This window comes from Phocoena sinus, chromosome 11 (genome assembly GCF_008692025.1).
Source record: "Phocoena sinus isolate mPhoSin1 chromosome 11, mPhoSin1.pri, whole genome shotgun sequence".
NCBI classification, from domain to species: Eukaryota; Metazoa; Chordata; class Mammalia; order Artiodactyla; family Phocoenidae; genus Phocoena; species Phocoena sinus.
Window position 1 is genome coordinate 23,815,443 of NC_045773.1, and position 13,084 is coordinate 23,828,526.

At 38.4% G+C, this 13,084-nt stretch overlaps 1 protein-coding gene across 3 annotated transcripts in view; it reads right to left on the reverse strand.

Moving 5' to 3' along the window:
* SLC25A26 (solute carrier family 25 member 26) overlaps positions 1-13,084 on the reverse strand; it is a 152,992-nt gene that overhangs the window by 101,448 nt on the left and 38,460 nt on the right. For all 3 annotated transcript variants that reach the window (XR_004352178.1, XM_032648474.1, XM_032648475.1), the window contains 2 exons: positions 12,305-12,409; positions 11,113-11,160 (listed from right to left, as the gene is read on the reverse strand). Coding sequence is in view for 2 of the 3 variants with exons in the window: in XM_032648474.1 (XP_032504365.1) it covers positions 11,113-11,160; positions 12,305-12,409 (153 nt within the window). In the remaining variant the exon portion in view is untranslated. The remainder of the gene's footprint in view (positions 1-11,112; positions 11,161-12,304; positions 12,410-13,084) is intronic.

The window sequence follows — 13,084 nt, forward strand, 5'->3', positions numbered from 1 at the left end:
GAAGTCCTTACCACTGGACCACCAGGGAATTCCCAGCTTTTTATTTTTAAAAATAAGTTATCGACTTTCTTAAAAGTTACTCAGACAATACAGGGAGCTCACATATACCCTACACCTAGCTTCCCTAATGTTAAGAACTTAACAGAGTATGATTATCAAAACCAACTCTTAGCATTGCTGCAATACTAACATCTAAATTATAGACCTTATTTGAATTTCCCCAGTTTTTCCGCCTAATATTCTTTTTCTCTTCCCAGGATCCCTCACTGCATTTGCTTGTTCTGTCTCCTTCGTCTACTCCTGGGTGTGACAATTCTTTTTTGTGACTTTGACGTTCATCACTTGAATAAAGTAGTGTCTGCCAGTTCTTCCAAATGTGAAATTACAGTTGTAATTGAAAAACAGCTTTAAAAAAATAGCTTGAGGGAAACACTTTACGACTGTGATATTCATTTTTGGTATGTTAAATATACCTATTGGTTCTTGTATTTGAGAGATGAATAATGAAGTACGTATGGATTAAATAAAATAATATTATTCAGGAACCTTGGATTGGAGAGTACTATTTATTAAGCTTTGTTTTTTATTTTTTAATTCGAACCACTTTTAAAAAGTGCCAAGCAATCAACTCAAGAGCTTCAAGGTTCAGACACACTGAAGTTTCTGCCACCAACATTTAAAACACAGACATCGTGTGCCCTCTAGTGTGCCATTTCTATAACGCAACCTTTGCATCAACAAATTCAATAACAAAAAGCAGAGTGTTTTCACAAAGGAAAAGAAATACCCTCTCATCAATTTCTGCTTCTCCACTAGTCAACAAATTATCTGTTAATTATTTGGCTAAGTACCAAAACCATTTCAATGCCAAAGATTATCAACTCTTTCCCATCTACTGGGTTATTTCTCAGAATATATGTGAAAGCTCAGGAAACAAAAGAGGACAGAAGGCTAAAATCAGTCAAAGCATTTTCAAGCAAACTTCACAAAGGCTAGAGGAAAGAAGATGTTGAAATCAATATTACTGCCTAATTCAGAAAGCACAGTTCATTGTGTTCTGCCTGTACAGATGGCTCCATTTCTATTGTTTAGAATCTTCTAACACTCAGAAACTGTGCTCCCCTTCAAGTTAACAGATGTGGTCCAAGTCTCACAGATATACTACCACTTTGTTTTCACACAATTTACTGAAAAATTCTGAGCGCAATGAATAGTGAATTTATCTGCAAAACATGAGCAGGAAGCAAAGTGTAACCAGAAACACAGGCTTTAGAATCACATAGGCTGGGCCTCTGCTTCCAGACCTGCCATATACTACATATACTAACTAGCTTGCTTTTCCAAGCCCATGCTACTGATCAATTTTAAAACAAACAAACAAAAAGGTTAATATCTTACAGTTTTATCTGAAGATTAGAAAAATACAAGTAAAGTATTATACATGATCAGAATTCAAACTGTAACTGTTATCATTATATAACCCCAGGGTAATCTGCTACCAGATAGTAAAACCCATTTTCAATAGCTCTTTTAAATGACTCCCTGCAACCACAATCCTTTATTCATATATAAACATTCTAGATTTTACCTTCACATTTGGTTTTCTTAATACATATAGTTTCTTTCTTAATACCTCTTATAAGATGGTGTTTGCTCAGACGGTAAGATAGTACACAATCCTAAGACTCTCAAGAGTAATTTTTACCCAGTGTTCATAGGACATAGTTTGCACGTAACTGATAAAAGATTTTCTTCATGAATAAGTTGCTTACTATTTTCATATGTCATTTCAAAAAGTGTTTTACATATATAAAATATTCATAGGAGCACCCCCTAACAAGAAATGACAAAATTAAAATAAGGGCTATTTGCGGAAGACACAAGAATACCAGGAAATATGATAAGAAGAGACAAGGAGAAGATTAAGCTCACTGGAAGTGCAGAAAGTTGAGATGGCAGAAAACCACTAACTTGCCTGGGAATTAAGTGAGGACTGACTCCATGATTCTTGCCAAATGCATCTTAGGCCTAAGCATCTGCTGGAGATTTTAAATATCTAAGTATTTACAACTAGTCTACTTCTGAAAAGTGTGATTAAGTCCTTGGTTTGTTCATCAAATATTTTCTGAGTGTGCTGTATGTCAAGGAATCTTCTAGGTGCTGGATTAATAGAAGGGAACAAAACAGGCAAGAAGCACTTGCCCTCAAAGTGTGTATATTCTATCAGAGGAACGCAGGAAATAAATTTATAAACAAAAAGTGAAGATAATTTCAGATAACGGTACTTGCTAGGGTACCAAGTGAGCGATCGGGGTTTTGGCAGGTGTATGTTAGCTAGAGTGGTCAAAGTAGGCCCCTCAGAGAAGGAACACATGAACTAACACCTGAATGATAAGACCAAATCAAGCAAACATTTGGGATAATAGGCACTTAAAAGCCATTGTTCTCCATGAATATCTCTATCTCCTTTTGCTTATGTCCTCTGATTAACTTTTCTTTTTAACGTCATGGAGACTTCTAGTTGCTGAGAACTTGTTTTCCCCAAACTCCTGGCACTAATGTCTACGTAAAGTTTCAAAAATGAGAAAGATATAAATATGGACTATGAATTTTAAACATATATTTTCCTCTCCCCCAAAATTCGTCTGCGTATAAAATGCAAACCATATAGCTCACCATGGGGGCTAATATCATGGGCTCTCAAGTCCTCGGTTTCCTCCCTTACTGGATGTAAGACTCTGGACGAGGGACTTCCCTGGTGGTCCAGTGGTTAAGAATCCGCCTTGCAACACAGGGGACGCCGGTTCAACCCCTGATCAGGAAACTATGATCCCACATGCCGCAGGACAACGAAGCCCACGCACCACACCAAGAGGAAAGCCGCGCACCCCGCAATGAAAGATCCCACGTGCTGCAACCAAGACCTGATGCAGCCAATAAATTTAATTAATTAATTAAAAAGCAGTGTATAAATGGAGAAATCATTAAAAAAAAAAAAAGACTCTGGACAAACCACAGCCTTACTAAGCCTCAGTTTCCACAAAGCAGGGATCATGTTTTGGGTTACCGTGAGTATTATTTGAAATAATGCACGCTAAGAACTTAGCACAGTGACTGAAACATTGTAAATATTTGGTAAGCATTAGCTATTTTTTCAATTGTGATTTACATATTTTTTAAGGAAAGTGTCTACATATAGTATATCAACACAGGTATTCTGAGATCTTTAAAATCAAAACAGTATAAAAAAGTAAGTAACTTTGAAATAAATTCCATTTTCAAAATAATGATTACAAAGAGACTGACAAATGATTTTTAAAGAGCTTCCACACTGTTCCCACAAGGGCAAAGGTGGCGGGGAAACAATAAGAACAGACATCAAAATTTACAGAGTAGAATTAAATTTCCAAATAATTGTAGTCTAGACAAGTGCTCTGGATATGAACAGGGTCCCCAACTACGGCGCTTAAGTCAGCGGTGTATGAAATGGTTCCCTTTCGGAAGGAATTGAGCTTGAACTAGAAGGACTTCAACAGATAAAATACAGCAGACACGGTAGGGTGGTGACTCAGTAACTGCAGTCCCAAGCCCCTCTTTGCCAGCCTTTACCTACCACACTGAAAAGCTGCATACATATTCAACTTCTCAATCCCCATGCAACTCAGGAGAGCTTTAGACACCTGGCCCAAGAAAGCTTTGTTTTCCAAGTAAACAGACGGACAGATAATGCCTCCTGCCTTTCCCACTTCTTCATACTTGGAAAGGGGCTGTGATGCCAAAAAGTGTGGCAGCCATTTTGTAACCATGAGTAATTTAGCCAGAGTATTAAGGTTCCCCAAGCAGAATGAAAGGGCCTGCATCCTCATGCCCTCATTTAACCAGTACACCAGCCTTAGAGGGACCATCTCCAGATTTCCTGTTACAGAGTGAGAAAACAAAAAAGTTCTAATACTAAACTGTGTTTAGTTCAGCCACTGTAGTCAGATTTTGTTATTTACAGCCTATCTGCCATCTAAATTAACACACAAATATGAAGGGACAGGATATTTCACATGAGATGAAAAACACAAAGGAACATCCTAGACAAAGCTACTTCAACATCATGGTGTATGATGCTAACATCTAAAAAGAATTAAAAGACAGTTTCCACCTTTATCCAACAGCTTTCCTATACGTTTACACTGAAGATTCATACTATTGATTTACTTCTCAGTAAACCCTACACACAGGAACTAGTATCTCTTCTAGACAACATAGCCAACACGCAACAATGGAAATATGTAGCCTTTTCAAAACTGTACAGTGCAAAATGAAATCTGTCCAAAGAATGAGAAAAGTAAATAGCAGCTGGTTTTATGTAAACAAAACATGAGAAAATACGCACTAAACGGCTAAAGCAATTTTTCCACATTAAGATAATTTTACTAAATTGTTCTTTCTAAAAATGTTTGTTTATTTAAGAGATGATGAAAAACTACGCTAAAATCCATATTTGAGGAGTAATAATTTTATGTTCTCTGGATTAAAGAATGAAGTATTGTGCATTCCTCACAGACCATCTCTAAAGTTATAATAAAGTAAATGCCACTAGGTGACATTTTATAAACCGCTTGTGATGAAAGGCAATATTTCATTTGTTTAATATTCCCATTAATAAGAATGTCTTATTACACACTGACTGAAAGCCTGAACAATAAGACAGTGAACAAATTCCAAGAGCAAACAGATTTTTTTCTTTTCCCATGAAGCTAACGTTATGGAATTTTAACAGATGTTCTATTTGGTCATAGTTAATAAAATGAATTATGTAGGATTAAAACAAGGTTCAATATGTTTGCATTGGACTTTAACTGAAAAACGATTTCACATTAAAAGTTTGGAAGGATTTACAACCTTTTTTTCCCTTATAGTGAATTACTAAGATATATGGGGGAAAAAGGGAATTAATTACTTTTCTAATGAAATCAGGCTTATAAAAACTATTTTTTCCAGGTGTAAGAAGATGGAAATCTCAGAAAAGGGTACACTCTTTGGTACTTCAGCACCTATGTAATGCGAATACCTTACAATGTAGCGTGGCAGAGGCTGACCCCCACCCAGCATAACTCCAAACCCCACAGAGCTCCCCCCGGCACTTTGAAACGGTCACAGTGTCTAACGGCATCTGAATGAAAGGCAATCAAACTTAAAGGAATGGAAAAAGCAACGAATATTTACTGAGCTCTGAGCTTGTGGAAGGTGTTATTGCAGAGCCTGAGCATACTACAAAGAGGTCAAAACCCAATTACTGTCTTCAAGGGTAACTTATATGCTGTCTGGGAAGAGCAGGTGTAATTACACATAGACAGACAAAACTGAAATGTAAAGACAGGGGCTTCCCTGGTGGCGCAGTGGTTAAGAATGCACCTGCCAATGCTAGGGGACACGAGTTCGAGCCCTGGTCCAGGAAGATCCTATGTGCCACGGGGCAACTAAGCCCGTGAGCCACAACTACTGAGCCTGAGCTCTAGAGCCCACAAGCCACGACTACCGAAGCCCGCACGCCTAGAGCCCGTGCTCCGCAACCAGAAAAGCCACCGCCATGAGAAACCTGCGCACCGCAACAACGAGTAGCCCCCCGCTCACCGCAACTAGAGAAAGCCCGCATGCAGCAACGAAGACCCAACGCAGCCAAAATTAATTAATTAATTTTTAAAAATGTAAAGATAAACCAAAAAAGAAAGAAAGAGATAATGCCAAGGAAACAATTTCATACAAAGACACACAATGATACAGAGCATTGATACAAGCAGGAAAATTCTCATCAGAGAACACTTCTTTTTCTCTTCCATCATGAAAGCAGAAACTAGTACACAGGCTTAAGAACGGTAAATAAGTAATAATTCTAACTACAGTTGCACGAAAATATTTTCAACAGAAAACATTCAAGTATTGCAATCTTAGAAAGCTTTCCTCTAAGTGGGTAATCTTATCTGGAGAAAAAATTCCAGTAAATTACCAATGTGACCCAAAAAAGAATAATCATAAAAAATTTTCCAACCCATTTATGTTAGTAAATTTGATTGGTTCAACTATCCATTAGGGTAACTGTACATTATTATAACCAATAGGTTGTTTTCCTACAGAAGTAGCCAGCGAACACAAAATCAGTTGCAGGTTGCAATCTGTTAAGTGAATAAACAATTCCATTCTACAAGACATTTGGATAAAACACTCTCCAACTGTAGCTGAGAAGCTTTTTATGCAGTAACAGTTAGCCAGCCTCTAGCTCAAACACAACTATTGTTATTCATCATCATGAAATGGCATTCACACATTTACATGCAGGCAGATCAAGGCTGCATCCCTGTTCAAGAACCTGACAGCCTAGAGGCAGCTTTCTTATCTCTGGTCCTAGCAGACCATATTGCTGCAATACCTCCTTTGTGAGACTGCAGCAAGAACAACTGACACAAAGTTTCTAGCACAGAGGGGCAAATGGCTCAGAGAGGTTAAGTAACTTGCCAAGAGCAGACAGCTAGTGAGACACTGGCATTCCACACTGAGATGTCATTTCCTGTCAAAAGCTCTTTCAGTTACCAAGAGTACTATTAAGCATAGTTAACATACTTTGAACACATCCTACATGTCAGGGTCTATAGAAAGCACTTCATATGGATCTCTTCATTTAATTCTCACCATAACTTCAATATAATTTCAAACCATCAGTTCACAGTAAAGGAAGAAAACTGTTGTCAGATATATGTTCATACGCCCAGTCTCACTTAAAATTGCAGTGAGATCATTTTTCATCTCTGAGATTGCTAGTACCATTGGTGAGGCAGGGGTCAACAGAGAGCTCCCACACTGTGTGCAAAAGGGTCGACTGGTACTTCTGCGAAGGGCAATTTGGCGATTTGCATCGAAATTACAAATGCCCATACACCCCTAACCAGGAAATTCCACTTTTCAGCATCTAACCTACAAACATTCTCAACCACATATGAAATGACACAGGAACAGTATTATCCATTGTAGCATGTCTGTCCTGCCCACCAGTGAGGAAGTGGTGGCACAATGATCCCTTTGTACAATGGAGTCCTACACAATCATAAAAAAGTGTGCCCCTTATAAAGTGATATAAAATGATCTCTAAAATATTTTGGTTAAAAATCAAATAAGATGCTAAACACCTAGGATAGGGTAGCTCTGGAAAAACACACAAGAGACTTATATAACATGAAGACCTTGGGGGGAAAGGAAATGATAGAGCTGGGAAAGAGGATTTGAAGGACGATTCTTAAGGCTTGATTCCTAAAGGTTCCTGTTTCCAGCCACTAGATTAGGGAAAATTCTCACTGCCTGAAATAGACAATAAGGGAAACTGGGTTTGGAACTTGCGAGTGAACTTTGCAGTCAGAGTGGGGAATGTTGCACCTAAAGGGACAGACTGAGGGCTTCAGTGAACTCACAGAACAGGATGAATGACTTGTTCTGGCCCGCCCGAGTGCTTGATTTTGATTGCATGTGTAACAGAATTTGGTGGGAGACTTGCGTTATGGAAGCCTGGGAGCAAAATAAGGGTGAGAGGGGGAGATAATTCTCACCTATCTCAGATCTCTTGAGTTGCTACACTCATCTACCAAAAAGAAGCCAGGAGTTACTCATTACCAAAACGGCAACATCCTGCCAGTGAGGCCGCTCCAACTGCATTTCACTGTGAGATTCATTGCAGATAACAGTTAAAAACCAGTCATTTATCCTCCAAACTCCAGTGGACATATGTCAGGCTCTTGTGAGAGCTTTTCCCATATGCTTGATTCCAGGTCCCTGGCAAACATTCGGCTGGGGTGAGAGGTTCAACCATTCCTCCTGGAAAATACCCAACTTGGGTGAGTGCTTTTTTGAAGCGCCGGCTTGAGGTAGAGGGAAATCACTCTTGCCTCTTCTCTGGGTGTGAAAACCCCAACTGTGCTTCGATAAGCAAGGTACACACAACGTGTGTTCTTTCACACCCTTGGGCCTTTGTGTGCATTGTTCCATCTTCCTGTCTCCTGGACTACTTCTAAGTGACACCTCTTCAAGAATTAAGTCCAGACTAATTTTTATTAATGCAATGAATACTGGGTACCACTCAAGCACTGCTTCCTCTATAACCTCTGCTGCATCTTGGATATACGTGTCATTTCAGCCCTATTACACTGCCCTGTAAAGTGTCTGCCCCCCGTTTCCTTCCCCACCAGAATATGAATCCTTCAGCGCAGAAGTGTTCTGCGTGGTGCCCAAGACACAGCAGGCACTCTTAAAACAACTGTCGTGTAGAATGTGTGGATAAAATGCATTTGCTGAGCCTAACTTATTCCTACTTTTTTTTTTTTTGGAAACGACTTGCCTTTCTCTGCTTTCTTTCTAATTCACATCTAAGGTCGTGAGGCTGCTCTCCACAGAACTTTCGGGACAATGGACCCTCTGAAATTAGCCTGGCTATGAAAGCAGCTGTGATTTTGCTCCCCGTTTCCATCTTACTGGAATAACCACACTGCCCCACAATGCTTGGCCACATCTAATTTGGCCTAGATCATGAGGAAAACGAATACTGAAAGGGTGAGGTAAAGAGTATAATCAGTTCACCTTGCTTAGACTCCATCTAAAATTCACAGTAACTAAAATAATTTAGGAGAACATAAGGGATAAGCATGCAATCTCCACAAAAATCAAATGCAGTAAAAACCATGTGACAGCATTCACAAAATCTAAAGATCACACATAATCTATCTTATAACGCACGGATTCAAACTTCAATCTCATTCTAATGGGCTACCGCAAGGGAGATAAAACTATTTTAAAGAAAAAACTGTATACAGAATAAATGTATGAGTTTCCTGGTGACTCTCACTAAGGCTTCAATGTATTTTCTTATTGAAACAATCAAACAAGCTCTTGGCGAAAAGATTTGATATTGGTGTCAGGACAATGTAAGAACTGAAACTATTTATAATGTAAAAATTTTGTTTAAAGCAGATACATCACTTATTTTTCTCATTGTGAAAAGAAGCGATGTTTCATTTAGTGCAAAAAGATTTGATATTGGTGTCAGAACGATGTAAGAATTGAAACTATTTATAATGTAAAAATGTTGTTTAAAGCAGATACATCACTTCTTATTTTTCTCATTTTGAAAAGAAGCGATGTTTCATTTAGCAGTAACTCTTCTCTCATTCTATGAGAGAATCTGTACAAAAGCAATATTTCAACTAAAATCAGTTCTGAAGGATATTTTTATGAAAATGCATAATGCAGAAGACCCCAATTAAATTTCCAACAAAGCACTGCCATCTTGAGTAAACAAAGTCATCTCACTAGGGGCACATTTTTTGCAAGAAATGCAGCCTAGAAATTAATTACTACTGTGACATATGTCAAAACAAATTTTTAGGGCTTCCCTGGTGGCGCAGTGGTTGAGAGTCCGCCTGCCGATGCAGGGGACACGGGTTCGTGCCCCGGTCTGGGAAGATCCCACATGCCGCCGAGTGGCTGGGCCCGTGAGCCATGGCCGCTGAGCCTGCGCGTCCGGAGCCCATGCTCCGCAATGGGAGAGGCCACAGCAGTGAGAGGCCCGTGAGCCACCAAAAAAAAAAAAACCACAAATTTTTAAAAGAATAGAATGCAGTTGTAACCATGTGTTTTATCTATTTGTATGCATAACCAGTATTCTCTGGCATGTAAATACATTCATTTATTCAGCATCTCTCAGAAAAACAAAAAACGGTTTATTGCCCCCTCTTTTTGCACCTCACCCAGGTGAAACCTGAGTAAATAACATGTATTTAGTGAGTGGGAAAATAAGTACAGAATGAAGATACAGTGCAGGTGGTATTTTGAAAGGCAGAAGTCATCTTCACACAAATAACTAATTTTGAAACATTCAGTCTCCCTTCAGGAGTTTTTCCAAGATATACATCAACTACACCACACTACTCTAAAGGTTATTACTTTGTGGAAATCAAAGCTTTAAATAACATGTAACAGTGCTGGTGTTTCATAAAGAAGACTGTAATCTACACTAACAACAAACAAACAAAACAAACAAAAAGACTACCTGGAAGTAAAATTCAGACTTCAAAGATTTCAATATTCTGCTAATTATGACAATATATATTTAAATTAAACACATTTTTATAAATGAGAATGTTTTAGCATCCAAGGGAAATCCAAACAGAAAACAAGGATTCAGAGCAGAGGTATGCAGAATCTCTTCTGTATTTTAATAGATTATGTCCTAATCCTTTTCACAATGTATACCTATATCAAATCATCACACTGTACACTATGAATGCCTCACAATCCTATTTGTCAATTATATATCAAAAAGCTAAAAAACAAAAAACCCTAGGATTTAAACTCACTAAAAAAAAAAAAAAACTTACGTCCCAAACCAAAGACTTCTTTTATATCCCATATCCCAGTTATCTATAAATCAACTTTTAAACTTCAAAATAGCCTCCTCTATATGAGCCAAAAATTAAAACATGCTTCCTGCAGTAATATATGTACTAAAATCACTTTGCTTTTTCAACCAAAAAAAGAAAACACTGACCACATAGAGAACCACAGAATTTCGGAACTGGAAGGCTTGCTCTGGGGGCACACTGCACTGCAAGTCACGGGCAGGGTCAGCTCTCCAGTGCAGACTGAACTTCCCAATTCATCATATTTTGCTATCAGGAAGACAAGAGCTAACTGCATGATTTTTCACATAAAAATAGACCTTTGGGACACTTGTCTCCCAGGGTGCATCTTTCCTTAGCAATTTTTCACTCATTCTGTATATTATAGTAATTAACTTGATATCTTACCCTTAGTAGTTATTTCTTCCTATCTTAGCTATCACAGCCATGTAGCCGCCTATGACAAGACTGAAGCTCTAGGATGGGCCTTCTGACCACTGGGGCTGCTCTTTCAGCTGACCCATCCTACCCAGTCATCGGATGTAAGAGCCGAGATAAGACTAAACAGTGTTTTAAAAAGTGATAATTTCCCTTTGTAATTTCTTAAACCAGTCTCTCCAAATAAATTTACTAAACAAAGCATATCATTCTTTTGTAGTTCAATATTGGAAATTAAGTTACTTACCTCTCTTAAAACAGTGCTTTTGTAGCCTCGATATAATCCTTGGATGCCCTGAAACAAACAAAAAGCCAAGACCTCAGAAAGTTAGAATAGCAGAGACTTCTAAATGACATTCTGCATGAAGCACATTTACCTTTTCTAAAGTTTGAGTTTTGAAATATTCACAATGACTACAGTTGTATAAGAGGTTAAAGCTTTTAAACTGGCTTAAAGTATATAAAGCTCTGATCAGCTCCTTTTAAAATGGGAACATCTCTAATAATAAAGCTGACTACATATTAATTAAACTTTACTTATTTTCTACATTTCTTCTCTTGAAAAAAAAATACTTGAGAAGCTTTAAATAAACATATTTTCAAAACCAAATGCACACAGAATGCCAATTATCCTTTCACAAAAGAACAGAACTATATTTTATAGTTTCAACTATAAGACGTCACAATGCGTGAATAATCTCTCAAAAGTGAGAGATACCTCTAGACAAGCCTTGACTTATCTGTTTAACTATCCACACGATTCAACAGGGACCCTTTACTGAACTGATCTCAATCACACAATTAAACACTCAATGTCTGCTCACCTAGATGACAGAGGGATTAAGAATAAAACTTTTCTAAAACCTAGACTCACTGAAATTTTCATGTGACTGATTCCATTTTAAAGAAAAAAAGGGCTTCTGTACAAACTATAAAGAAGAGCAGCTCACTGGTCCCTAGCCACATGGCCAGCACGCATGAAATTTGATCCACAGGTTAACATGAACCAGTACAAGACGAATTACATTTTTATATAAACATTACGACATTGGTCACTAATATCAGTCCATTACCACAGGTCTCTTCCATGGGTCCTCAAATTCTATACTGATGTTTTAATATAATATCTTTATTCACTTTACATATTCACTATTTATTCCATATCTGATTCCAAAAGAATGATAAGATAAGACTACTGCAATGTAGGACACACACTTAGTAGTGTGGTTGTTTAGAAATTTGAAAAAGAAATAAAAATGAAACTAAAAATTTTGAAAACAATGGAAAGGCAAAGATAATCTTAGCATAAAAAGTTGCTATAATTGGACGACAAATTTAGCTTTGAGGTCTCTTCTAAGGCTCCTAGGATGAGGGCCACAGTGTTCCTATTAGCTACCACACAATATTCTCAATAAGAGAGCTTAAAAACATATTCTCACCTCTTGACATAAGATGTTAGAGAAGATGTGAAATGTTCCTGAAGAAGCAGATACCTGTGCCCTCTGCTTAACTACTTCAGAAGGAACTCGAATCAGGCAAGCAACCTAAAATATACAAATTTAATCATATCCTTAAAAAGAAGTAACTGCTATGAAAAAGGAAACAGCTTCATAAGCAACAATTACAGTTAAACAAAAGCATAATGTACAGGCTCAGTTCAAGATGCAAAAAGTTGGGGGTTTTTTCGGTTTTGTTTTGTTTTTTTAACCTAAAACACTTAGAGCATTACTGGACATGCATTGTGTTACCAACACAGAATCTCTCCTCCCTGGTCCCACGTAGATCCTCCTACCTCCTGCCTCACTCTCCAAACAAATCTGTCTGTAAGCCATTCGATGGGAAGAAGCACATGCACTCATTCTGAACTCCCAGTACCTACGAGGACATCTGGTGGTCACATGACAGCCATTTCAAACATGTTTGCTCAATGAATGAATCAAAAGGGCCTTAGCTTTACTGGAGTAACACACGTCAGTAGTAGAGGCAAGACTGAAAAGCGGCTGGTTACCCCAAACCCTCCAACCCACCCCACCCCCAGCCTCGGCCAGATCCCAACCGCAGCACCCCCCGACCTCCCCACCACCCAACAGCTGAGGAGTAACTCCAGGCACTCCCGGGCCCTGCTCCAGCATTTGAGTTGACGTAGGTCCCGACTAGTCAACAAACAATTGTAACATCACCCTTGGTGACATGCCAGGGTCAGTTACACACCACTCAAC